This window comes from Canis lupus, chromosome 11 (genome assembly GCF_048164855.1).
Source record: "Canis lupus baileyi chromosome 11, mCanLup2.hap1, whole genome shotgun sequence".
NCBI lineage: Eukaryota > Metazoa > Chordata > Mammalia > Carnivora > Canidae > Canis > Canis lupus.
This window is the reverse complement of record NC_132848.1, coordinates 5,483,455-5,510,191: the sequence shown is the minus strand read 5'-3', so window position 1 is coordinate 5,510,191 and position 26,737 is coordinate 5,483,455. Positions and strand designations below refer to the sequence as shown.

General features: G+C 37.2%; 1 protein-coding gene across 13 annotated transcripts in view; it reads right to left on the bottom strand.

The window, feature by feature from the left end:
* Positions 1–26,737, bottom strand: part of SLC16A7 (solute carrier family 16 member 7) — a 170,185-nt gene that overhangs the window by 57,523 nt on the left and 85,925 nt on the right. For 12 of the 13 annotated variants that reach the window (XM_072843034.1, XM_072843026.1, XM_072843028.1 and 9 more), the window contains 2 exons: positions 18,874–19,003; positions 16,331–16,574 (listed from right to left, as the gene is read on the bottom strand). In XM_072843034.1, coding sequence (XP_072699135.1) covers positions 16,331–16,544 — 214 coding nt within the window. In that variant the 5' untranslated portion in view covers positions 16,545–16,574; positions 18,874–19,003. Of the gene's footprint in view, positions 1–16,330; positions 16,575–18,873; positions 19,004–26,486; positions 26,684–26,737 lie in introns of those variants that run through there. The other variant, XM_072843039.1, reaches the window with a different exon arrangement.

The window sequence follows — 26,737 nt, the reverse complement described above, 5'->3', positions numbered from 1 at the left end:
AGGTGGGCGATATAGTGACACCAGAGCGAGCAAGAATAGGGTCAGGGAAGTAATGGGGGACAGCTGACATTCTGAGAAGCCTCAGATATGTTTGTAAAGAGGAAAGAAAAGATCAGACTTAGGTTACAAGAGGATTTCACTGGCAGCTATATACAGAAACAGGGACACCAACTAACAGGCTACAGTAGTAATCTAGACTACAAATAATAGTGTCTTGAACCAAGTAATGGCAGCAGACATAATGAAGAGTGATCAAATTTTGTATTTATTTAGAATACAAATTAGAACCATCTTTTGGTTCTTTAGGCAGAACCAAAAGATGCGCTACTCAGAATTCTGAGAATGAGAGAGAGAGAGAGAGAGAAACGGAGAGTAATCAAGAAACATTCCTGTTTGTGGTCTGATCAATAGCTTTGAGGGAGAATTTCAGGAGATCAATTTGAGACAGGTTAAGTTAGAGATATCTATTAAGCATTTGAGTGGAAATGCTGAAAGAATATTTATATGCAGGTCTAGAGTTCAGGGGATTAGGCCTGGAGATCCGGTCCTAAATTTGAAAGGCATCAACTTACAATCGCTACAGTCATACAGAAGTACAAGTCATCTATGGAGCAAATACATACAGAAATCCAAGAGCCTATCATGTCAATGCTGAAAGTTTCTGGAAAAAAAAAACCACTGGAAACAAACACAGAGAAGGCTTGGTTAATAGCATCAGAAGAAAAAATGAGTGTGGTCTTTTACAAGTAAAATTAAGAAAGTGTTTGATGGTAGAGAAAGTGAGCAGCTACCATGCCAAATGCTGCTGAGAGGTCAATATTATGGGAACCAAGAAATTACTAAACATCCCACAGCAGTCATGGGAGATCTTGAAAGCAGCAATTTCAGATGAGTGGTGGGAGAAATATCTAATCGGAATGGGGCAAAGAGACTGAAAAGAGAGAAATCAGAGATACTAAATATAGCAATGCTTTCAAGAAGTTTTGCCTAAAGGGAAGGAAATAAGTAGGATTGTGGCTGGTGGGGAATATGGGTCCAGAGAATGTTTTTTATTTATCTTGTTTTGTTTTTTTCCAATTTGGAAGATAAAATATCATGTTTATATGCTACAGGAATGATCCTGTTTAAGAGGAACTATGGCTAATGAAGGAGCGAGAAGCAAATTTCATCTGTAGGACTATCTTGCAGCAGATGAGAGGCAAAAGATGAAGTGCGTGAGTAAAGAGGGTGGCTTCAGCTGGGACGTAGACAGTACAGGAGAGAAACGGAAGCAGATAGGTCCAGATGTAAACAGGTGAGATAAAGAAGGAAAATTATGAGGTCTGCTGGTAAGCATTCTTAGAACACTAAAACAGGGGAAAAAAAGTTAAGAGAAATATGAGCTTTAAAACCAGACAGTCCAAGGTATGAGTTCCATTTCTAATATCTCCTTGAAAGATCCACATGCTATCTTATTCTTAGTAAATTCACAATTCAACAACCTCAATAAGGATGGGTTACGAATATATATTAAATAACTTTATTTCCATTTATATGTAGATTTATCATTTCTGAATTTATCTAAACTTTGATTCTGTTAAAAATTTGGTCTAATTCATTTTTTATTGGGATCATAAATTCTATTGGATCAACATTCCTTCATATAATAAAAATTATCTTTTTCAGTCTTCTCTTGGTCCCTACATTTCCTTCTCTCTTACTACAATTCCAATATTGTAGAATTTAGTTAACACATCTATTCACATAATCCATACCCTTCAGAACTTCATATTGTTTTATTATATCTCTTCTTAGACTCGGTATTTCCACCGTGTAAAGATAAAATCTGATTTGTCTGTCTTGATAGAAGAGGATTCTCCATTTCAAAAACAAATATAAACTCACAAATACATGTTTCTGATCATTTTTGTTTCTCTGTTTCAAATTTTCTCTCTGGTTGCATTATGTTATTTGTATGGTGCTCATTGTGTGCATACGCTGTGTTAAAATCTGTTCAAACACAATACACAGCCATTCACAGCAAAAGGTGACAAAGCACAATGGCTTCGTTGTTATGATGGAATCTGCAACTCATGTATTCTCACATCAGATAGCTTTTCTCAGGCTATTGCATTAAAATAGACAAAAAGGGAGGGGAAAGAGACTTAGAACATAAACCTGGTCTAAGATCATCTAATTTAGACAATGTCTAGAAAAAAAGATAGGCAAATGTAGTCAAAGTAATAGAAAAAAGGATCTTTTTTCCCCCCTGAGTTTTGTAATTTTTTGTAGGTTGACATCTAAGGCAAAGGTGGCATTATCACATGAGACTTTCTTTCCTCCTTAATCCATTTTTCCTGGTTTCCACATCAGAGATGCTGTCCAGATCTTTGGATAATTTTGAATTTTCAAAATTGTTCAAATAAGTTCAATGCTAGAATATTACCTTAACACACACACAGGTTTAGATGGGAAGATATCATAGTTGTTCTTCCTTATTGTGTATAATTAGGTGAGATGAAACTAATCAATAGAGAGTTTGGAAATATATTCATGAAAAGCAGCATGGATTTTTTATTTATAAGGAACTGAAGCTGAGAAGTAAGTAACTTGCCAGAGCTACTCAGCTAGTAAGTGGCAACACTGGAATCTGAACACAGCCAAATTCAAGTCCATGCCCTAAACCACTATTCCACTATGTTATACTACCTCTTAGGGGGGGAAAAAAAGGTATAAAAATATTTCTTTTGTTTAAGAATTTACTAAAGAAAAAATCAATTATTCATCTCTAAAAGTTTTTGGTATGTTTTAGAACATCAAAGCGTCTAGATTCTTCATTTAATCAATGATTATGCACTACAAAAGAATAAATGAAACAGACTACCAGTAGGAAAAGGAACACCTGTTCGAAAAAAACATGACCAGGAGTATCTGAGTGACTCAGTCCATTGAACATCCATCCAACTCTTGGTTTCAGCTCAGATCATGATCTCAGGGCCCTGAGACTGAGCCCTGCATGGGGCTCCACACTGGGTGTGGAGTCTGCTTAAGTTTCTCTTTGCACCATGCTCTCCCTCTCGCCCCCATGCTCTCTCTTTCTCTCAAAGAAAAAAACATGAACAGTTACAGACGGAAGCTCATGAATAATTATGATTGCAGGCAAAACTAAAACCCAAATGTTTAGCTAACTTACTTGAGGCCTATTATATCATTTGATGATGAAGAAATATTTATGACCTAGGTAAAGTAACAAAAATGTATTGTGTGAAACCAAACAGAAATTCAGATTCTTTGTGAGACATGTTTTTCTGCTGCTACTACTGACCTCAAGGGAGAATGAATGAGTGCTGAACATAGAGAAAACAGAAAGTATTAACAGAAAACAGAAAACATAAAATAAACAGAAATACTTTCTGTTTTCTATTTTGATTTTTCACAAGTAGAGAGGGGAAAAAAATACCTATGTCTAATAATTACTCAACATTAACTGACATTTCATTCATTAAATCTAAGAGAACAGAATTAGTCAAAAAAGACAAAATAAGAGGTCACAAATATGAATTTAAAATATGAAGTGAATAAAACTGTCATTCTTTTTTCTCCCACAGACTTATTTTGGAATGTCAATAGAATGACGCAGGCTGTTGTGTCAGGGATGTCGTTTCACAAGCACTTAAAAATTGCCTCCAGCTTCTAGTTCAGTTGTGTTTGAACTAATATGGGAGCCAGCTTTAAGGAGCAGAGGTTATGCTGCCCTTGGAAAGTTTTATCCAGCTTCTAAAACACATCATGCTTGATTTCGGGAATACCTCCAAGTAATATTTTTGCACAACATAAAGGTGCTTAATATTATTTCTTGTGTGAAGAAGTGTTCACAAGAAAGGATGATCATTAATTTTATTGGAGTCAATTCCTCAAACTTATTTTTCTTTATCTGAAAAGGAAAAATTAATTCTGCATAGATATTTTACATATATTTTAAACTAACTGTGAAACACTTCTCTTACCCAAGAAGCATCTGGAAGGGTAATGACAGCTTCTATAGGTTCAAGAGCACTCTAAGTGAGGTTATTAAAATTCAACCCTTTGCATATTTCTGATAGAGGAAAAAAAGTTTGTCCCAGACAACAAGGGCATAGAATACAGAGACACTTTGAAAAATTTCTCAATCTCTAGATTAATGCCTACTCTTTGGAGGATGATAGAAATCTGTACCATTGAGACAGACCTCTGTTTCAATGTTTCTGTAGCTCAGTTCTTGCCCAAAAGTCAAATAGCCAATTGTCTGTTCTTGCCACATGGATTTCACAATTATCATTTCCACAGTACAAACCATTTCATCTTCCCAGTAGTATCCTGAGAGTTTATACCAGCTGAGCTAAAATCTCCAGTATTTTTAAATTTACTCTCTGAATTTTTCTCCTAATTAATAGGATATTAATTAATGTTAAAAGGATACTTCAAATGCTTTGAGTACCTAGAGGATTCTTATTCTTTCTATATAGATGTCAAGTCATGGTTATGAACATTAGATCACCTGGTGGTAGTTTGGAAAATTTAAAAGAAATTCCAAATCACCAATATACATTTCCCCCTTTATTCCCCTTTGTTCATTATCTAGATTTCATTCATTTTCTTGTTTACAGATTATATTTTAGTTATACTCTGAAATGAATGGATAAATCTGAAATAAATCAGAGTTCTATTTTTCTGAGCTTATTCCTTTTCAGCTTTCCAGGAGTTCACACTCATTCCTGGGGTGCTGAGAAAATACATAGGTTGCTTCCATTTGGTCCCTTGAATAAATCTCTAATCCCATCACTGCATGAATTGGTGAAGCCAAAGAACAATGTGAACCAAGAAAATGCTATAATCCTCAAACATTCCCAAAGTTTGCAGAACGCATTCTAATCAGAATTATTCAAGGCTATGGAGCACCATCTTAGCAGCAGTCTTCAAAAATCTATCAAAGCTTCCATAGCAGTTTTCCAAAGCTTTAGATTTAAGCACCGTCTATTGATTATAGTGATTCTAGGTGTAATTATTTTTGTTTTAATTGCTTGAGAAAGTTGTATTCTGTTAGGAGAGCTTTGGTAAGATCCAGGGTTATAATCAATGTGTATGTATATAAATGCTAATATAAATAAAACAACTGTAAGGAAAACATTGGGTAATTCCAAATCATTTTATACAGCATGGGAAATAGCAATTCTATCAGAAAAAGTCTACAGGTAGGGTGGACCCTCCTTATCTCCAGATTCCGTATTGAGGTGAACTTGCCTACTCACTAAAATTTAGTGCTTTCACAGTCATTCACAGAAATGTACAAAGTGGGGAAAAACTGGAACCTCCTGCCATGCAAGTTCCCAAGGTCAAGCAAGGTGACACTGCCTTATTTCCATTCTCATACTGTAAACAAGTGTTCTTTTCCCTATTTAGTGCCACGTTTTCCACATTTTTGTACTTTTTTATTGATGATTTTACTGTTTAAAAATGGTCTTATAGTCTCCTGGTTTAGTTATAGGCTAGTACTGTGCTGTGCCTTATGGAGAAAATATATATGTTATATATAAGCTTCATTCAGGCAGTGTCACCGTTGTTGGTGTGAGTTCAGTGTTAATGGGTCAACTATTAAATAAGATGTTTCTGAGCAGAAACACACACAAAACAAGGTTATATATTGATCAGTTGATGAAAATATGACTAGGGGCTCATAGGAACCTAACCTTGTATTTTCCCTAGGAGCAAGGGTTCAATATTTACTGGTTGAATTGCCGTCTGCAGCAATTTCATAAAACATAACTAATGTGAGTAAAGAAAATCCACTGCATTTTAATACATTCAGAATTATGATCCTAAAATAGAACAAAAACAGGGTGAGTGCCCAGAGTTGTGATATTGGTATCATAGACGGCCATCATCTGATTCTCTCCTTTTGCATCTGCATGGACACAAAATAAGTCACCCAGGAAAATTTCAGTAGATTTTAGGCCATCAACTACACTTCTCTCCATCTTTTCATCATATATCTCAATCACCTTCACTGTCTTTGGACTCCTAGAGCTCTGTATAACCTTTCCCCCTTTAAGGCTTTCACTTATATTATTAGCTCTGCTTCCAGTACTTCCCCTTCCTTTCATTAAGGCTGCATCCTCATTCTTCAAGTTCAGCTCAAAAACATTTCCTTATCATGCACTTATGAGATCTATATAGTTTTCTACATAGTTTAATGGCAACTACTGTGCTTCCCTACTCATATATTTGAAAGCTGAATTAAATAAATAAAATTCATTACCCTGTAAGTACAGCCTGTGTCTGATGGCTCGGTGTGACGCTCCTGTGCCAAGCCAGTACTTTGTACATTGTTCATGTGCATTGTTCATGCTCAGTGTAAATAAATAAAGTTCATGGTCAGAATAAATAAATGGATGAAATTATATGATTTTCTCCCCAGTTATGACACTGGATTACCCACATACCCCCACCTCTGATGATCACAAACAAATACTTGCGCACTAATTGTGCTGAGCCAGAGTTTGTCACAGCCAGCGGCCTCATGGTAAGGTTAGATCTATGAACCCCATATGTGCATATCGTCTTCTAACTAGCTGAGCAAATATTTACACAAGAACAGCCATCTAGATTAATCATTTAAAGATCTCTCTGGGGATCTCTGGGTGGCGCAGCGGTTTGGCGCCTCCCTTTGGCCCAGGGCGCGATCCTGGAGACTCGGGATCGAATCCCACATCGGGCTCCCGGTGCATGGAGCCTGCTTCTCCCTCTGCCTATGTCTCTGCCTCTCTCTCTTTCTCTCTTGTGACTATCATAAATAAATAAAAATTTAAAAAAAAAGATCTCTCTAGAATAGTGCAATTACTCTGCCAAAGTTACTACTGACATAAGAAGAAGGAAAGAGGAAGGAAGGAAGGAAGAAAGGAAAGAAGGATGGATGGATGAGGGAGGAGAAAGAAGTAATCAAAGAGTATTTCAAATCATCTGCCATAATCCATCAAACTTAAGTCACAGCATGTGAAAAATTGAAATTTAATTACTGTTTTTATAAGGTCCTTTTAAAATAGTTAATTGGAAAAAACCTGTTGCATATTCTCAATCCTAATATAAATGCTGTTTGAGAGGGCATAGAACAGTTCCTTGTATTGAAATAAATATTCACAGAAATAGTCTTCAAATTAATCAATGCAGTTGAAGAAAGTATGTCATGCTAGAACTCACTAGAAACTTTTAGGATCTTAACCTCACATATATCTATCACATACCCATACTTCCTTATTTTTTAGATTTTGTTTATTTATTCATGAGAGACACAGAGAGAGGCAGGGTCCTATGCAGAGGGAGGAGAAGCAGGCTCCATGCAGAAGCCCGACGTGGGACTCGATCTTTGAACTCTAGGATCACATCCTGAGCCAAAGGCAGGTGCTCAACCGCTGAGCCACCCAGGAGTCTCATAGCCATACTTCCTAAAGAACACATTCAGTAAGGACTACAGTAACTCACAGAACATTAAGGGGGAAAAAAAAAGTCTGAAGCTGCCTATACTAGTCAGCTTGTGCCATCACAACAACAACAACAACAAAAATATGTCTCAGAGTTCTGGAGGCTGAAATCCAAGGCCAAGGTGCTGGCCAATGTGATTTCTGATGAGACTGGCCCCCTTCTTGCTGTGTATTCCTATTGCCTTTGCTTTGGGTGTATGAAAATGCAGAGAGAAAAAAAAAAAAAAAAGAAAATGCAGAGAGCTACCTCCCTTCCTCTTCTTATAAAGCCACCAATCCTACTGGAATAGGACCTCACCCCATGACCTCATTCAACCTTAATTTCTCCTAAAAGCCCTATATTCAAATACAGCATTTGAATTTGAGATTTTGTGGGGAGACACTATTCAGTCCACAGCACTGTCCAAGTCACATTGTGAAACTGATTGCTCGAGTAGGTACATCACTGCTGTAGACCACTTGGCCACTTGGTCTACAGCCTATACTACTAATCCCAGTGACTTCCAACAGCGACACGACTTTTGTGCTGCTTCTGGATCATGGATCCAGGTCTGGATCAACCACCTCACCTGAATGTATTCCTTGAGGCATCTGTTCCTTCACATCAGTAGTTTCTGAATCACTTAGCCTTACTATAGTAGGTTGATGCAGGGTGGGTGCCCTGGATGCAAGGAACTCTGAGAAAGTGACTTTCTCGCTTTTTACTGGGGGTGGGGGGGGGCAGGAAATCATGAAGTTGGGAATCCCCTTAACACAGGAAGGATTTCAAAGGTACATGATAGCCCAAAAGAATGACAAATGTCCACTCCACTACCTGAATAGTAGGAGGCATAGCAAAATGCCACAGCAAATATGAGTAAACACCATGGAATTATTTTTTAGAACTGATTATTGACCTGTTTATTTTTTACCTTACCCTCGGTTTAAAAATCTTACTAGTATAGGTTGTTCTAATCAAACTATCTTCCTTGTACTTAACCTGTGGTTTCATTATATAACACTATAATGGCTAATATCAAGACTACTAACAACAAAAGACAAAACGACCATGAATGGAACATAAAAAAATCCCTAAGCATGAATCTCGGTGCTTTACATACATCGTAATCATTTGTTCACAACAATGACTCTGAGCAGTAAGATATCATATATACATACACATATTTTTTCTATGATTTTACAGAAGGAGAAACTAAAGATCCAAGGTCAAACGGGTGGCCCAAACCACAAAGTCACAAAGTTCACATTTTATATATTTTGGAGCTCATGATTTTCATGACAATGCTCCTCTGCCTCTCACTGGACTATTAAACCATTAATAAACCCCCGTGAGATCCCAGGATTTTCCATATCTAAGCTCCATTCAAGGGGCCAACTCTTGTAAGGTGCAAACGAGTGCTCTAGATAACTACTAAGTATTACATTCCGTTAGGCGATCGAGTTTCTAAATACAGAATATGCATTTTGACATATTACCTAACCAGTTACTGGGCTATAAAGAAATTATCCAAATGGAGAGCTACTCATGGTTTTATTCTTAAGAAATCATTAGTCTAAAAAAAAAAAAAAAAAAAAAAAAGAAATCATTAGTCTACCTTAAAAAGAGTATAGTCATGAGCACTGATTGTTTATCTCTTCAAAAACCTTCCGTCTTCTGGGAACAATGTCGTCCTTCTATTAGGGAACCACTCCTTTCCTATCCCAAATATATAGTTCCAGCCAGGCTGCCAATGTTCGCCCCTCATTCATCCATTGCCTGCAGGAGCTGATGCCCAGTAGGCCAGATCCTAGCAATCTTCCCTAGCATTTGTCGGATTCTAACTTAGGGAAGAGTCTTGTGTCAAATTTGGGATGGAGATGCTGGTAATCATCCTTCCCTCTGTCAGTGCCTCATTGTAAGAAGCAGAGGAGAGAGGAGACAGAGCAATGTGACAGAAATCACCAGAGCCGGTTGACCTGGAAGGCCCTGGTACCTACGCATCGCTTCTCATTTGTACATGGGAGCATTTTCCTTTAGACCTTAGGGGGTTGAATCAGGTTTCTGTCATTTGCAACCAAAATACATCTGCATAAAATATGTCATAATACAACAACATATTTTAGAGGAAATTAAGTCCAAAATCAGGAAAGATATTCTTACCAGGACATAAATGAATACGTAAGTTCTTTTTATACATCGGTAAGCAAAACATTCACTGTCTAAAGAACACATAACGAAAAGGACTTAAAGTTTCTTATATGTTTCTTCTGCCGAAAATAAAATTTAGCAATAATACAATATTATTTGAATCATCAGCTTTCTGTAGGGACAGTATCTCCTGAATGGTTAGGACTGAACATACTCAAGATTTGCCCTTGATCCAGGCCTCTTTCCATTCCTTGTCTCAGAAGGGACATAGAGAGCTCCATAGGCATGATTTGATCCCGATTTCTTTCCCTTTCTTTTTTTTTTTTTTCTTTCCCTTTCTTTCTTTCTTTTTCTCTTTCTTTCTTTTTCTCTTTCTTTCTTTTTCTCTTTCTTTCTTTTTCTCTTTCTTTCTTTCTTTCTTTCTTTCTTCTTTCTTTTCTTTCTTTCAAGATTTTATTTTTTAGAGAGAGAGAGAGAGAGAGGCAGAGACACAGGCAGATGGAGAGGCAGGCTCCATGCAGGGAGCCCGACGTGGGTCTTGATCCAGGGTTTCCAGGATAAGGCCCTGGGCTGAAAGTGGTGCTAAACTGCTGGGCCACCCCGGCTGCCCTTGATCCTGATTTCTATGCCTTAACGTGCAAGTGTCTGTCTCTCACTTTTATCCCCCGGAACACTGGCAGTGTTGAGTGCCACGTTCAGATCCTCTTTTCATCTGAGACCCTAGAAGGCTTCCTCTACTCCGCCAGAGCTCTGAAGTAGCACATGTATAAACCTTCTCACGACACGAGTAAATGACTGAAGACATCCCACAGTCTGTTCTAGTCCACACTTACATTTACATAATTTATATTGTAATTACACAACAATCTAAGCCTTCATGTCTGTATCAATCAGTATAATCTAGGTTTTTCTGTACCACAAACTACAGAAACTTAATAAAGATTTGTTCTTTAATTCTTCAAACTATGCAGTGGGCCAAGGATCATCCCCTTGTAGCCATGTCATATGTAACAAGACGCTTGCCAGGAAAGGAAAAAGGAAGATGCACACCTGCTGGGACTATTTTGTTCAGGTGTCCAGGGATACTGTCTATCCTTCTATTCTCTTTTCATTGGTCAGAACTAATCACTTGGTCTGAATCTGAGTGTAGGAAAGTTGGAAAATACATAAGAGCACGTGAATACACAGTGAGCAAAATGATTTCTGCCACACTATACCCTATTTCCTAGGAAAACTTTAGCAATATCTGCATTCATGGATTTTAAAAAAAATCTATCATAGCATAGGTATAAAAGGTGCCCGGCCTGCTTGCTTGCATAGGACTATCCAAGTGTACTTTTGGGGCTTTATAAAGCTAAGGTGAAAGCCCTAGGTAGATCTCAATCACAGGAATGGAACGAACTTCTTTTATTATTATTTTTTTGGCTGCTGCTAAGAGACAGCACTATATGAATTATTGTAATAGGCTCCTTCATTCTGCAAAATATTTAGAGCACAAAGCAAAATAATATAGTGAGCTTAGACTTAAAAAAAGAATAGAAAAATACACATTATATATTATGCCCACCAACGTCTCGTGCCTGAAACCTTTTGCTTCTTGGCCTCCAGTAACAAAGGCTGAGTGGTCTGATGCTTGGCCCCCTGTGTAAAGTATTCCTTCATAAAACCATCACCCTTCCCTTAATACAACTGGCAGTCCCCGCTCACATAAAACAGAAGAGTATGTTACCATGGAGACAAAGCCAACTCTCCCCTCCAGAATGGCTGTTTCTTCCAAGTCATAGCAGATATTACCAGAAAAATAACATGAGGTCCTCACAGAGATTGGCAGCCCCAAATCTGTATTCAGTAATTGTGTAGCTAAGAATGTTCACATTATTTTTTGATAGAGTAACAAAGACAAACATTGTACTGAAAGATAATCCTGAATAATCACTGTTTATAAATAAATCCCTATATCCATCTAAACAACCTGGAAAGTTTAATTTGTAATATGTTTTCTACCTCTACTTAGTGTTTTATTAATGGAGTGACCACTGTGCTTGACCTATTTGCTGAAATTCGGTAGAACTCCAGGAGACCATATGGATGACCAGATGGGTTGCTGTAATTTAATGTCATTATTCTGCGGATGAAGTAAGGGATAAACATAATTTGCATTCTTTTCCATCCTTCCTGCATACCTTTATTAGTTTCATTTTTAATTCAGACATCAAAAGGGAAGATAATACCTTGCTACCAAGGCTCAGATGCCAACTAATTACTACAAGAGACTCCAGTCCTGACATCACAGGCCAGGCCTCAGAACACACTCCACCTTACCCAGTGACCCCACCACAGTGATTAATAGGTTGCGTGCTAAGCCCTAATGAGTGTGTCAGATCTTAGATGTTCTCTAGGCTAACGTAATTAGCATTATGTTGAACAGAGTATTTCAGTTACTTGGTAGAGAGCCTCATTAAACTTCACACTAAACTATATGGCTTTTCACCTTGTGGTCTATGAATTTATTTTATAATCATCAACCTAAAAGGTCTGTATAAATAGAGATCTTTCAAATATTAAAGGATAATTTAAATATTTTTAAATCAATTATTGATCTTCTTCTACAACAGTGAATCCGTATGTTGGACATGAAGTGTTTTTCAGGCATGCTTGTTGAAATGCAAGTTTCTGGACTACACCAACAGAAATTCTGCTAAAAAGGGATTTGGGAGAAGACCCAAAACTCTGCATTTTTAATAAGAGACACAATTTAGAAGCAGAAAGTCTATGGACCTTACTTGAAAATATACTACCACTTTGGTAACAGGACCAATATCTGTGTCTTGGATTAATTGAGACTATCAGATTTTTTTTGTTCTAAATAGTTATTATGTTTCTGAAAAAAATTATCTGCCTCCACATAAGGGGGACTGTTTTTCATATTGAGATTATAGTTTTAAATGTACCAATGATTTCTTGTTAAAAGATTGAAAACAATTATCAAGGTAAGACACAGATATTATTTGCAATAAACCATGTAAGGTGTAATGAGTTATCCCTTAGCCAGTGGAAATGGCAAGTAATAACATTCTTACCCTACAGGCCATGCACCTGGGATTACTTTTCCACTTTCAAGGGAAAGACCACAGTGCAGCAGAATTTCTGCAATTACTGATTTTTCTCCATGGGCAGTAATGATAAAATGTCTTAGTTCTGATGACTAAGGATGCTAAGTAATATTTCAACTACTTGGTAGATCTCATCTAGATATTATCATCATCGATTACTGCATACTAAGTATTTTTCATGTATTTAGCATTTGTTTTCTTGAAACAACCAGAAAATCCCCATCGATTGTTAATAAAAACAGATTTTTTTCATCTATTATCCTAAACATTTTAAGGTATTTTCCCTCCTGGAACTGATAACTACTTACTTAACGAAGCTACCTTTTTTTTTTTTTTTTTTTTAAGTAGGTTCCATCCTAGCATGGAGCCCAACACAGGCCTTGAACTCACGAACTTGATATCAAGACCTAATCAAGAGTTGGATGTCTAACCAACTGAACCACACAGGCACCCCAAACTATTGTTTTTTTTTTAATGAGCTTCAAAAGAGTTCTCTCTTGTGCTTTTTATTTATTTATTGAGAGAGCACGCACACACACACGAACAGAGGGAAGAAGCAGAGGGAAAAAGATAAGCAGACTCTGAACTGAGTGCAGAGCCCAATGCAGGGCTCCATTTTATGACCCTGGGATCATGACCTCAGCTGAAATCAATAGTCAGACACTTAAATGAGGACCAAGGTGCCCCTCATTTGTGTGTTTTTTTTTTTTTAACATGCATACTGGGGGCACCTGGATGGCTCAGATGGTTAGGCATCTCCCTTCAGCTCAGGGTGTGACCTCGGGTCCTGGGATCAAGTCCCACATCGGGCTCCCTGCAGGGAGCCTCCTTCTCCCTCTGCCTGTATCTCTGCCTCTCTGTGAAATCCCACATGATCTTCCATGCTGTTTGTGTTCATGCTCTGTGTAGCCAAGCAGAGCAGATTTTGGAAACACCACAAAGTTTCAGGTGGCGGCTTAGGAACGAGATGAAACATTGCTTGAGCAATAAGTAAACTTGTATTCCTTTGAGGTACTGGGGCTTTGAGGTTATTTGCTTAAAACTAATAAAGTCAAGACTTGCCTTAACAAAAAGTTATACAAATTTCTGTCTTGCTTATGAGTTTGTCAACTACCTATTCAATAAAAAACTATGACTGTATAGTTCAAATTCAGTAGACTTTTATGAATTCACTAGAGTAATCTGTTTCAATTGTATTTAAGAATGGGGGAAAACTATGTATCTTAACATTAGCATATTTTGGAGCTCAGGACACTATTAAAAAACATATAATCCCTGCAATAAAGGAACAAAACTAGGTACTTAGTGTCTATTGTTTCTATAGTCATCAGAAATAATACAGTTAGAATCCTTAAAGCAACTGTCCAAGGAGATATTCAGTGTTTTAGAAGCAGAATTTTTCACTGATACACTAAAATAGCATTTTAAAGATAACTTTTGGTAGTGAAACAAAAATGCAGCAATTTAACCTAACTAAAAAGGTAAGGGAGACATACTGGATTTTTAAAATTTTATTTATTTATTCATGAGAGAGAGAGAGGCAGCGACACAGACAGAGGGAGAAGCAGACTTCCCATGGGGAGCCCGATGTGGGACTCAATCCCGGGACCCCGGGATCACGCCCTGAGCAGAAGGCAGGTGCTCAACCACTGAGCCACCCAGGCGTCCCGAGACATACTGGATTAATGTAAAATCACTGACACATACAAAGTGGAAAACACATACCAATATGCACTCACATGAGTATGCACACACAAAGAGGATCATTAGAGGATCAAATTTTCACCTTGGTAGTACAATAAAGAGACAATATCCTATAGAAAAATTATTATGTCATTGACAAATGACCTTGGTAGGGGTAGCGCCTGAATCACGTCAGTAGAAGGCCTGGCCTAGATCTGGCTCTATCACTTTCTAGAGGTAAAGAGGAAGATATGAGAAAGGCAGAAGAGCTCAGAGACTCAATGTTTGGAGTCTCAATTTCTATCTGCCGCTAATGAGATGTTGGTCTTGGAAAACTATTTTATGTCTCTATTTCCTGTTATAGAATGGAGAAAGAATAATACTTATCTCACACACTGCTAAGAGGATTAAATCATGTGACACATAGAGATAGCATTTAGAGAGGCCTTAGCTGAAAGTAAATACTAACAAATATTGGATATCATTGCTAATGGTATATCCATGTCACTACGAGTCATACATATCACCCTCAACTATAAGGTAAGAAATTGTGCCAGGTGATTTGTAGGATTTCTTTCAGTGCTTATATTCTGAGTCTACATCTGTCTCCTAAAGTCAAATATCCAGTTGAAAAATAAAAATTCTAAAACCAAAATATTTTAGATAATGACTTAAAAAATGTAGAGACCAACGGGTCTGCTGTTGAGATGGATTTAAGGAAAATAAGTGACATAATAATGCACTATAATTCCATTTCTTTAAACATTCAGAAGTGATATGGTTCTTTGATTTGTTAAGCCACATGAATCTTACCCTCATTTGAACATCGAATGTAACAAGATAATTGTCAGGTGACTATTTACATTTTAAAATGTCATATTTAAGGGTGCCTGGGTGGCTCAGTCAGTTAACTCCTGACTTTGGCTCAGGTCATGATCTCAGTTGTGGGATGGAGCCCCATGTCAGGCTCTGCCTCAGCGAAGAGTCGGATGGACATTCTCTCTCCCTTTCCATCTTCCTCTACCTCTTGCCTCCCCCTAACTCTCAAAATAAGTGAATGTTTTTTGAAAATGTCATATTTAATGAGTACTACAGAGATAAGGATTTATTTTCATCACAAGAACTTGAATGGATCTAAAATGTACATCAATTTTTGCAGCTGAAGGTGAAAGTACTTCATAGGCTTACAGATTCAGCAACTGGAGTTTCTTTCTCATTAAGAAGAAAGCATTTCTACCAACCGTAACAATGGTAGGAAATGATGCTAACACTATGGTATAGACTTTATGCCAGATTAAAGCAAATCATGCCTCCCTTGGAAATTCCATAATTTAAGTAAAGTAAACGTCAAACATTAAGGTAACCATAAGTTAAATAAATGTTATTTTGTTCAGAGAAATCCTCATTCATTCATTCATTTAGTAATACTAAAAAATGAAGTGAATAGCTCAAGATGCTGCTGAGTCAATAAAATTATTAAAAATTCATTTGGAATTATATTTTTGGTTGGTTTTAAGTGACTATAATACAAAAACATTCCTGCATTGTATCTTTTCTTACCGTTTCTTTAATAAATGGGATGAGAGGGCAAAAAAACAAAATAAAACAAAACAAAACAAAAACAGAGCTTTAACATACGGAGACATTACATGTAAAACACTGGCATGGAAGGATTGCTTTCCTTTTTTTTTTTTTAATTTTTGATAGTCACAGAGAGAGAGAGAGAGAGGCAGAGACACAGGCAGAGGGAGAAGCAGGCTCCATGCACCAGGAGCCCGATGTGGGATTCGATCCCGGGTCTCCAGGATCGCGCCCTGGGCCAAAGGCAGGCGCCAAACCGCTGCGCCACCCAGGGATCCCCTGGAAGGATTGTTTTCTTAATCTATAATTCCATTTATTCCCAGAAACCTTACCTCCTGCATACATAACAGCCAGCATAATGGATGATATCCAGGCTATTTCACTATAGGAAGTGTTGAATATTTGCTGAATTTCTTTGAAGAACACTGTGACAGCTTTGGGGAATGCGTATGAAAATCCAATGGAGATAAAAGATGCTGCAACTACCACCCAGCCCCAGCCTCCATCAGGAGGTGGATGTAGTGGGGCACCTACTGGTGGTGGCATTTCTGCTCCTCTCTTTGAAATTCAAGTAACCTATTAAAAAAAAATGAAATAACAGTTTAAACTATATTTCCATTTTCAGATATTACTCTTGATAGTCAGTCACCAAAATAGCATTTTCTGGTTATAAGTATATAATTTCTCATGAATATTTTTAATACTCTTATATTCGAAAATTAACAAAAAAAGTGGATTGAGATATGTAACTTTGTTATGGGCTAAACATTGAGAGCATTTAATTTGTTATGGAAATAAAAACTACTCAAAAATTACTCAAAGAATTCAAATCCGTACTAAAGTACCAACCTAAAAATAAAAGCTATCTCAATCTGAATTCTAAGCATAATAAAAATGGAGCTGTCATTACTTAAAAACAGAATACTTTCTTAATTCAAAAATATTTAAGATTTTCTTTACAAAGGTTAAAAAGGACCATGTATTAAATCCGGTTGATTTTAAAGAATTAAATAGTAGGTTTTTTAATTTTTAGAAATATTAGATTATTAGAAGCATTTTAGAAATTTTCTACTTTTAATAATTGAGAATACTTAAAAATATTTCAGCATGGACCTATTTTCTAGACTTGTAGCATTAGGAGTTATATGGCTTTAATGAATTAATTTTGCTACACTTCTCAAAATGGTGCTACTTATTATTTAATGAATGATATATTTTATATACTTTTCATAGTGATAAAATCACTAAAAGTGATAAACGAATAGGTGGTATGTTATTGTTTGTTAAAAGACAGGACTTTCTCTTTGGATGTGCCTAGGAACACTTATGCTAGCTTTACGGTATAGAGCACTACATACTCTCCTGTGGAAGAAATGATCACATATAGATTCACATAACTGAAGTTAAATTAAAAACATCTGGTTCCCTAACATCATTGTTTCTTTGTTGAATAATGCTATTTGCCTAGCTCTTAGCTGTGTTGTCAACATTTCTCAATATCTTCTTACTACTCTCATTTTATTTGTGAACATGTTCCACTTGAAATGTAGAGGAAAATGAAACCATTTTCTATTGGTAAAATAATATTGGAAGTAGGGCAGCCCTGGTGGCGCAGCGGTTTAGCACCGCCTTCAACCCAGGGTGTGATCCTGGGGTCCCAGGATTGAGTCCCACGTCAGGCTCCCTGCATGGAGCCTGCTTCTCCCTCTGCCTATGTCTCTGCCTCTCTCTCTCTCTCTCTGTGTGTCTGTCATGAATAAATAAATAAATAAAATCCTTAAAAATATTGGAGGTAAGTTAATAAAAACTAATTTTGCCACATGTTTTTGGAAAAGCCACCAAAAAACTAAATAGATATTTCTGAAAAAACAGAGATGGGTTTAATATTTGTTTACTGTCAAATTATATCAAACATATTTTCAGTGATCTTCTATATGTACTTTTTAGATGGAAATATTCTGTATATTAAACTTTTCTAATTGGTCCATAGTTATTGAAAGGACTTGATTTCAAAAATTCATATAGGTAAATAATAAAAATGAAACTTAGTTAGAGCAGTTCTCTGCAATTTTCCTGTTTGCATAAAAGAACTTGTCTTTCATTATTATTTCATGAGTTTAAACTATTGTAACTTTTATCACATCTACTATTGTAAACACTTAGAAATATAACTGGATGATTTGTTTTTCAGTCACTTCAAAACCACATTTCTAAATAATCTTAAATACATTATTTAAATATTATTATATCAATATGAATATTGAAATTTACTAATATCCCAATCATGTTATAAATATGAGTAGTGAAATTTACTAATGAGCTAGGTTGATGTTGTGATTTCTATTGTATAGACAGGAATCTATGCTCATAGAAAACTGAAGGGCCTTAAAAAAGAAGATTATATGATTGGGCTATTTTTTCTCCATAATCCTCCTTTTTTGTATTGTTAGTTTTTCACCAGTTTATCTCTGTATGTGATTTTTTATGTGTTTTCAGCATATTTGCTTGATTTTAATTATAATTGCATACTCCAGGCTTAGAGTCACTATTCATACCAATTTACTTACTTATCTCTTAGCTATTTAGTTTTTTTCCACATAAATTGGTATCTTATGATCTCTTACCTAAATCATTATGGAGTGGACCCTACCCAATTAACCTTGGAAAAATTACACTTCCAAGATTACCATCTGTTCATTATTAAACAACTCTTGGGTTGATCAATAGTCAAGATCCAATTCATACATACTCACTGGTCTCATGTTATCTTTCTGTGCACAAGTCTAATATTCTTCACAACTCATAGCTGTTATGTCTTTTTCCTTTTGTTTATGGAAATAATCAAGACAAACAGGAATTAAAAGTGTAATTTTACCTGTTGATAGATGCCAACTTGAACAGATTTTTTTGGATTATCTGTGGAACTTTCGAGCCTAGTCACTATTCCTTGAAGTGGTATGTGAAGACAATGCCAAGGGAGAGAGGTAGAACAGACTCTCAATTACCTAGAGAAATGAAAAACACCAAAGGTTACATGTATAATTGAGTTCCATAAGCTTCATTAGAGCTGCTAGTTTTTATTCATCCCAGGATATTGTAACCATATTTTAATAATTAGCAAAATTTCTTTGTCAATCCATTGATAGAACTCCTAATGTATGAACAAAATGATCAAACATATATGCATGAGAAAAAAATTATAAGTATAAAATGAAGAAATAGGTTTTTTAAAAAAATAACATTAGATTGCATATCTACCATTATGAGAAGGAAATTTATTGGCATTCACTTGCTGGCACTCAATTTCCTATACTCATTTAGATAATTTACTCTAAAATTCATTTAAAGATATTATCCATTGACAATGGAAACAAAGTTTAAAAGAGAATTATTGGAAATATTATCAGTAACATATATGTCTCACAATTAGATTGATCATGAAAAGGACTAAAAGTATTTTAGGGATCCTCTGATTTAGAATCAAAACTTCCTAATCAGATCTGGGTGACAGACCAATAGGCTAAAATTCCATAATACATCAAATACTTTTATTTCAACGTAATCTTGTGCTGAATATATAGAAGCTAGTACTCAGAGTTTAATTTGTTGAGGTTGGACATTCCTTTGCCTAAATTAAAGTTGACAAAAAGTCAACTCTTTGAATTAAATAACCAGTTGCCTGCTTCGCGTGCAGGGCCATGTTTCCTAAAGTGTGGAAGGAGAGCAACAGAGCCACCAGGCCAAATGAGATTTGTATGAGAGGATGAGGAAAGCCTATGATCCAGCTGCCAAGTCAGTGAGAAACTGAGGGTGGGGACTAGAATGAAGATTAGTCAGGGAACTATAAAGTCACGAATAAAATCTGAGAAATGGAGAAGGCTGAATTAAAGTTTTTTAAAAAATATTTTATTCATTTATTTTAGAGAGAGAGAGTATGAGCAGGGGGATGGGCAAAGGGAGAAAATCTCAAGCAGACTCTCTGCTGAGTGCAGAGCCTGCCTCGGGGCTCCATCCCAGGACCCTGAGATCCACTGTCAGACATTTAACCAACTGAGCTGCCCAGGTGCCCCTGAAATTAAAGTTTTAACTTCTGCTCGGAATAAAGAGTTTACGTTAAAAGGTCTGGGGTAACAGCGTGAGAAGAAACATCTATTCTGGTCTTACCAGGAGCCGTGGTAACTTCAGAGTTGGCAGCCCCATCTTACTACCAGCCCACTCAAATGCAGAAAACCCTTTTCATATTTTGAAGAAATACATTTCTGTCAGTTTCCTCTGGCAGAGACAGCTGCCCTGAGTTCAGGGCAAAGCCTCAGAGGAAAGCCTGAGGCATTTCTGAAAATTGGGCTCTGACCTTTCAGTCTATGCTTAATTATCATCATGCTTTATGGAGGTCAGCATGGAGGCCACAACAAGAGATCTTGACAAGTCCACATTCTAAATGCTCTCCAACATTTCTACAAACCTTTCAGTGCTTTAACCTAACTGCTAGCCTATTTTCTTACAGAAAGATCAACCCATATCCATGGCTTTTTTCAACAAATTGGCAAAAGATCCAGGAAGCTATAACTTCCTGCTTGGTAGTTATATTAATCTATTTTACATCCTCTTCTCTACATCTATTAAAGTATCCTATTTTAATACATGCTTATGCAAATATATTCATATGATCCATATATTGGTCTTTAGCTTTAAAAATGAAAAGCAGTCCTTTAGAATTGTGTGTTACACTAAAAAAAACAGGAGATCAACAATCTTTTTTTTTAAAGATTTTTATTTGAGAGAGAGAGAGAGAACACGAATGGGGAATGGGGAGGGGGAGCAGAGGGAGAGGGAGAAGCAGCCTCTCCACTGAGCAAGAAGCCCAACATGGTGCTCAATCCCAGGCCCCAAGATCATGACCTGAGCTGAAGGCAGATGTTTAGAAAACTGAGCCACCCAGGCACCCCGAGATCAACAATTCCTCAGAATATGGGAAGACTTTCATTTAATTTGGGAATGCAACTATTTTGGAGATTGCGTTCTAAAGTCCAAGGAGGCACAAAGTTTATTCGCCCCTACAAAAGCCGTGTTAATTACTATAGCTAGAAGTTGGACTAGGCTCTCAGCTAATTTGGTTTCTTAGCAGTTCACATATACGCCACTTGCTTCATGATGACTTTTACTTATAACAGGTTGCATGAAAAAAAGATGCTTAACTTTTTTCCAAAAATTCAATTAATTATCATAATCCCATGAATGAAGAAGTAGTTTTTTTAGTCACATTTAGAGATATGGGCATAAAGAATCAAAGGTACAAAGTGATTTTTCCAAAGTGCAATGTCCAATAAGTGATTAAATTGGTATCAAGACTAGTATTTTTGTTAGGCGTATTGTTACTGATTCTACTTTGACACAGAACCTCAGAGGCTGCTCTTTCTGCTCACAAATATACTTCTTCAGTTTTATTTTCAATGGTGAATTTCCAAATTTAAGTTCTTGCACATTATCCTTGCCTGTCTTGTCAACTGGAATTCAAATATTTGATGTTTGTAATTCTAAACCTCAACTATCCTTCAAAAAGTCTTTAGAAATTCATCATTATTTCAGCTTATTTACATCTACCCTGTCTATAATGTTTTTGAGTATATAGACTACAATATACCATTGTCATTGACAAAAGGGTGGCTTAATAACTACTAAAAACATTTGTCTATTTCAAGTGTTTTTTAAAAAAAAAAATATGTGGTCGGATGTGCTGAAGCCCCAAATCCTGCCTTGCCTTCTAGAGATAATCTGAAAGGAAGACATAGGACAAAGACAATAAAACTATCAGTGATGATCAATGGTTAAACTCTAGTGTTACATTTAAAGTCTTTTTTCATTTAGTTGTACAGAATATCAGAATTTCCTTTATATACTTTGTGAATATTTCTTCAACTACCCAAATCTAAATCAGGATGAATCAATTTTATGAACCCTTATCAATAGTCTATGCCATCCAGAAGTCTACGTTTCAAAATACAGTCCAGAAATAACGTACTCAGCAGTCTAAGTCCCAAATTAAATCAATGGATGTTAGGAGACTATTGACTTCACTATAAATTAATCTAGATAGCCTAGAGATAAAGCATGACTTGTTCTTCACATCCTACCTATAAAGTGGCTGTGTTTTCACCTAAAGGAATTACTATGTTCCTTAAAGAATAATGAACTAGTCTTTAAGATTTCTATGTGTTTTTTTCTTATACAAAAAGATAGAGTAGTGTCAAATTAATGTGCAATGTTTAAGTTTACATGACAACTCGCCTAATCCTCCAACAGGAATTAAACTGAACCAACTCTCTTTTCCAACAGGTAATTGAATTAAAATTGGAATCTATTCCAGAGAGGTTCTTTTACTCTTCCAGATGGACCATCTTTTAAATCCTATAGACTGATTTACTTTGACAACTAGACAAGAGACATATCAATAGTGCATGGCCCACAAAATGTCAGTAACACAAAACCTATTTTTAGATGTGAACCACTGCTGTAGTTAAAAGGACTCTGAGAATGCTAATTGATAATAAGTCAAATTAACTAAGGATGTTTTGATAATGGGCAAATTTAAAAAAAATAATATAAGTCAGCACATAATTATTTATAAGGAATTGGAAATGGACATCCCACACCAACCAATTCTTGATTTCTAATACTATGTTTTAAGAATTGTGTAAAAACAGTTGCAGTGGGCAGAGTAGTGGCCCTGAAAAAGATATGTCCATGTCCTAATCCCTAGAACCTGCAATATATCTTATATGGTTGCAGAAACTGAGTGTTCACATTCCCTCAAAATTCATATGTTGATACCCAATCCCCAGCTCTGATGGTATTTGAAGGTAGGACCTTTAGAAGGCAATTAGGTCAGCGGGATGAAGCCCTCATAAATAAGATTAGTGCCCTTATAAATGAGGCCCCAGGGAGCAAGGTTGCTCCCTCTGCCAAGTGAAGACACAGTGAAGAATGGCTGTTTGTGGACCAGGAAAGGGTCCTCACCAGACACTGAATCTGCTGGCACCTTGAACTTAGACTTCCCAGCCTCCACAACTGTAAGAAATGAATTTCTGTTATTTATAAGCCACCTAGTGTATGGTATTTTGTTACAGCAACCCTATCAGACTAAGATAAAAAATTGATACTGGGAGTGGGATGCTGTCATAACAAACACCTAAAAACGTGAAAGTGGCTTTGGAACTGGGTAGTGGGGAGAAGCTGGGCCAATTTTGGGGTGCACGTGAAGAAAGGCTATTACCATAAATGGATTAAGGGTGATTCTAGTGACAGCCAATTAAGAAAAGAGGAGACTGTAAAGAAAGCCCAAGTCTTCTCCAAGAATATCAGAGTTAATCCTGAACAGAATGTTAGTAGAAATATGGGAGGTAAAGGTGATTCTGATGAGGTCTGATGGAAATCAGGCACATGCTATTATTAGACAATGAGGCAAAGGTGACCCTTGCCATAAAGTGGCTAAGAACTGTGTTCATCTTCTAGCTCTACTGTAGAACTTGTGAGTGATGAAATCGGATATTTAGCTGAAGTTATTTCTAAGTGTTGAAGGAGTGGCCTTTTTATAGTAAAATTACTTTTTATAGTAAAATGCCAGAAGAAAGAAATGATTTAAAGGCAGAACTGTTAATCAGAAAAGAAGCAGAATTTAAGATTTGGAGAACTCTCAGCCAATCCATACTGAAGAGAATGAGAAAGTGTGGTCAGAAGAGAACACTAAAAGTGTGGGCAAAACACTTTGATAAAATTAGTCAGCCACCTCAACAGGAACATGAGCTACTGTTGAAGACAAAGAAGCGTCTCCTCAAAAACAATTCAGAAATCATCAGGGCGGCCCTTTCCATCACAGGTCCACAGTGCAGAGTGGTTTCAAAGGTGGGGCTGCCCGAAGGTGGTTTCACGTAAGTGAGACCTTGGGACATGCTGCCCAGTGCTACCTCACATCATGGGCTCTGCTCTCTGCACTCCAGAACTGAGCTCGTTGGCTGCCCCTGGTGCAGTTCTAGAGGACACAGGAGGTAAACTTTGGTGGTTTCCATACTCCTCTACCATCTTTGTCAGTGTGCAGAATGCAAGAGCCATGGGAGCATGGCTGCCTCCACCTAGATTCCAGAAGATGCCTGAAAGAGTCGCAGCATCAGGATCCTAGTAAGGAGAGTCATGGATATAGAACGCCATCCTACTGGGGCAGAGCCCAGGCGAAATACTACTACAGGGATAGGGCTATGGCAGGGAGCCCTAGTGAGGGTGATGTACAAAGGAGCCCTGGGCAACGGGCTGTGTGCGGGAACACTGAGATGTTCACTCTGACCTGTGAGAGCGGCAAAAATGAGATCATAGCCCCAGTGGGTCCAGAAGGCAGAGAATCTAGTGAAAAAAAGATTATTCTTGATCCTTAAGATTTAATGTTGTTTGCTCTGAAGATTTAATACTGGGTTTTGGATTTACTTGGAATCCCTTCTTTCTTTTTTCCAATTTTTCCCTTTTGGAATGGGAATATCTATCCTACATCTATCTCGCCATTATATTTTGGAAGATTTCACAGGTTCATAGCTGGAGAAGATTTGCCTCCGGATGATTCATACCTTGAGTCACACCTATATTTGATTTTAATATTTAGATGATACAGTAGACTTTTGAGTCTATGCTATATCCTCCCCAAATTCATCTAACCTAATCCCCAATATGATATTTGGAGATGCGGCCTGTTGGAGGTAATTAGGTTATGAGGATGGAGCCCTCATGAGTGAGATCAATGTCCTCATGAAAGAGGCCCATGAGATTTCTTTCACCCTTTCTGCCATGAGAGGGCACAAAAAGACGGCCATTTATGAATCAGGATGCTGGTTCTCACCAGACACAGAATCTACTGGCACCTTAATCTTGGGCTTCCCAGCCTCCAGAAAGCCACACAGCCTATGGTATTTTGCTACAGCAGCCCCAACAGACTAAGGCTTCTAGCAAAGTATGTGACTGAGTTAAGGATCTTGAAAGAGGAGCTTGATCCTAAACTATCCAGGTGGTCCCTAAAGGCAATCACAGGTAGTTTATAAGAGAGAGGAAAAGACAGACACACACAACCTACAGAATGGGAGAAGATATTTGCAAATGACACATCAGATAAAAGGTTAGTATCCAAGATCTATAAAGAACTTATTAAACTCAACACCAAAGAAACAAACAATCCAATCCTGAAATGGGCAAAAGACATGAACAGAAATCTCACAGAGGAAGACACAGACATGGCCAACACGCACATGAGAAAATGCTCCGCATCACTTGCCATCAGGGAAATACAAATCAAATCCACAATGAGATCCCACCTCACACCAGTGAGAATGGGGAAAATTAACAAGGCAGGAAACCACAAATGTTGGAGAGGATGCGGAGAAAAGGGAACCCTCTTACACTGTTGGTGGGAATGTGAACTGGTGCAGCCACTCTGGAAAACTGTGTGGAGGTTCCTCAAACAGTTAAAAATAGACCTGCCCTACGACCCAGCAATTGCACTGCTGGGGATTTACCCCAAAGATGCAGATGCAGTGAAATGCCAGGACACCTGCCCCCCGATGTCTATAGCAGCAATGTCCACAATAGCCAAACTGTGGAAGGAGCCTCGGTGTCCATCGAAAGATGGTGGATAAAGAAGATGTGGTCTATGTATACAATGGAATATTCCTCAGCCATTAGAAGAGATAAATACTCACCATTTGCTTTAATGTGGATGGAACTGGAAGTTATGATGCTGAGTGAAGTAAGTCAGTCGGAGAAGGACAAACATTATATGGTCTCATTCATTTGGGGAATATAAAAATTAGTGAAAGGAATAAAAGGGAAAGGAGAGAAAATGAGTGAAAATATCAGTGAGGGTGACAAAACATGAGAGATTTCTAACTCTGGGAAACAAACAAGGGGTGGTGGAAGGGGAAGTGGGCAGGGGGCGGTTGGGGTGACTGGGTGACAGGAACTGAGGGGAGCACTTGGCAGGATGAGCACTGGATGTTATGCTATATGTTGGCAAACTGAACTCCAATAAAAAAAAATTTAAAAACATGAAAAAAAATAAAGACAGACGCACAAAAAAACACAGAGAGGAGGCACAGATATGAAAATGGAAGCCATGCATCCACAAGCCAGTCTTCTACATACATGTGAGAAGCTATTAGTAGCTGGTGACTTTGGAAAAGGGTGATGTGTAATTCATATATTTTTGAAAATGTTTAAATATATAATGAGTGTATCTTAGTTTTCTATTAATCTTTACAAAAATCGCCAAACACAAAACTTTAGTATGCAAAGATATATTTCCTTATATATTAATTTGGTTGTGAGTTGTAGCAGATGGTTCTGTTTGTGTTACATATAGACTGTTCATGTCCTTTTGTTTCTAATGCTTTTTTCCTGTTAGCCAAATTTTAACCATACTACAGTAAAAAGAAATTGGCCTCTGTTTATGGATCTTACCTAGTAGTTCTCATGGTGTGGCTCCTGGTTGAGTAGCATACGCATTACATAGTAACTTGTTAGACAACTGAATTCTAGGGCACCAACTCAGATCCGCTGGATGAAAACTTTGTGAGTGAGACCCAGCAAGCTACATTCAGTAAATCCCCCGGGTGATTTTGAATGTTTGAAAATTGCTGGTCAGACTCTTTCTCTAACACACCTGCAAGAGTTGGTTGTAATTATTGTAGTGAACTATCTGTAGTTCTTGA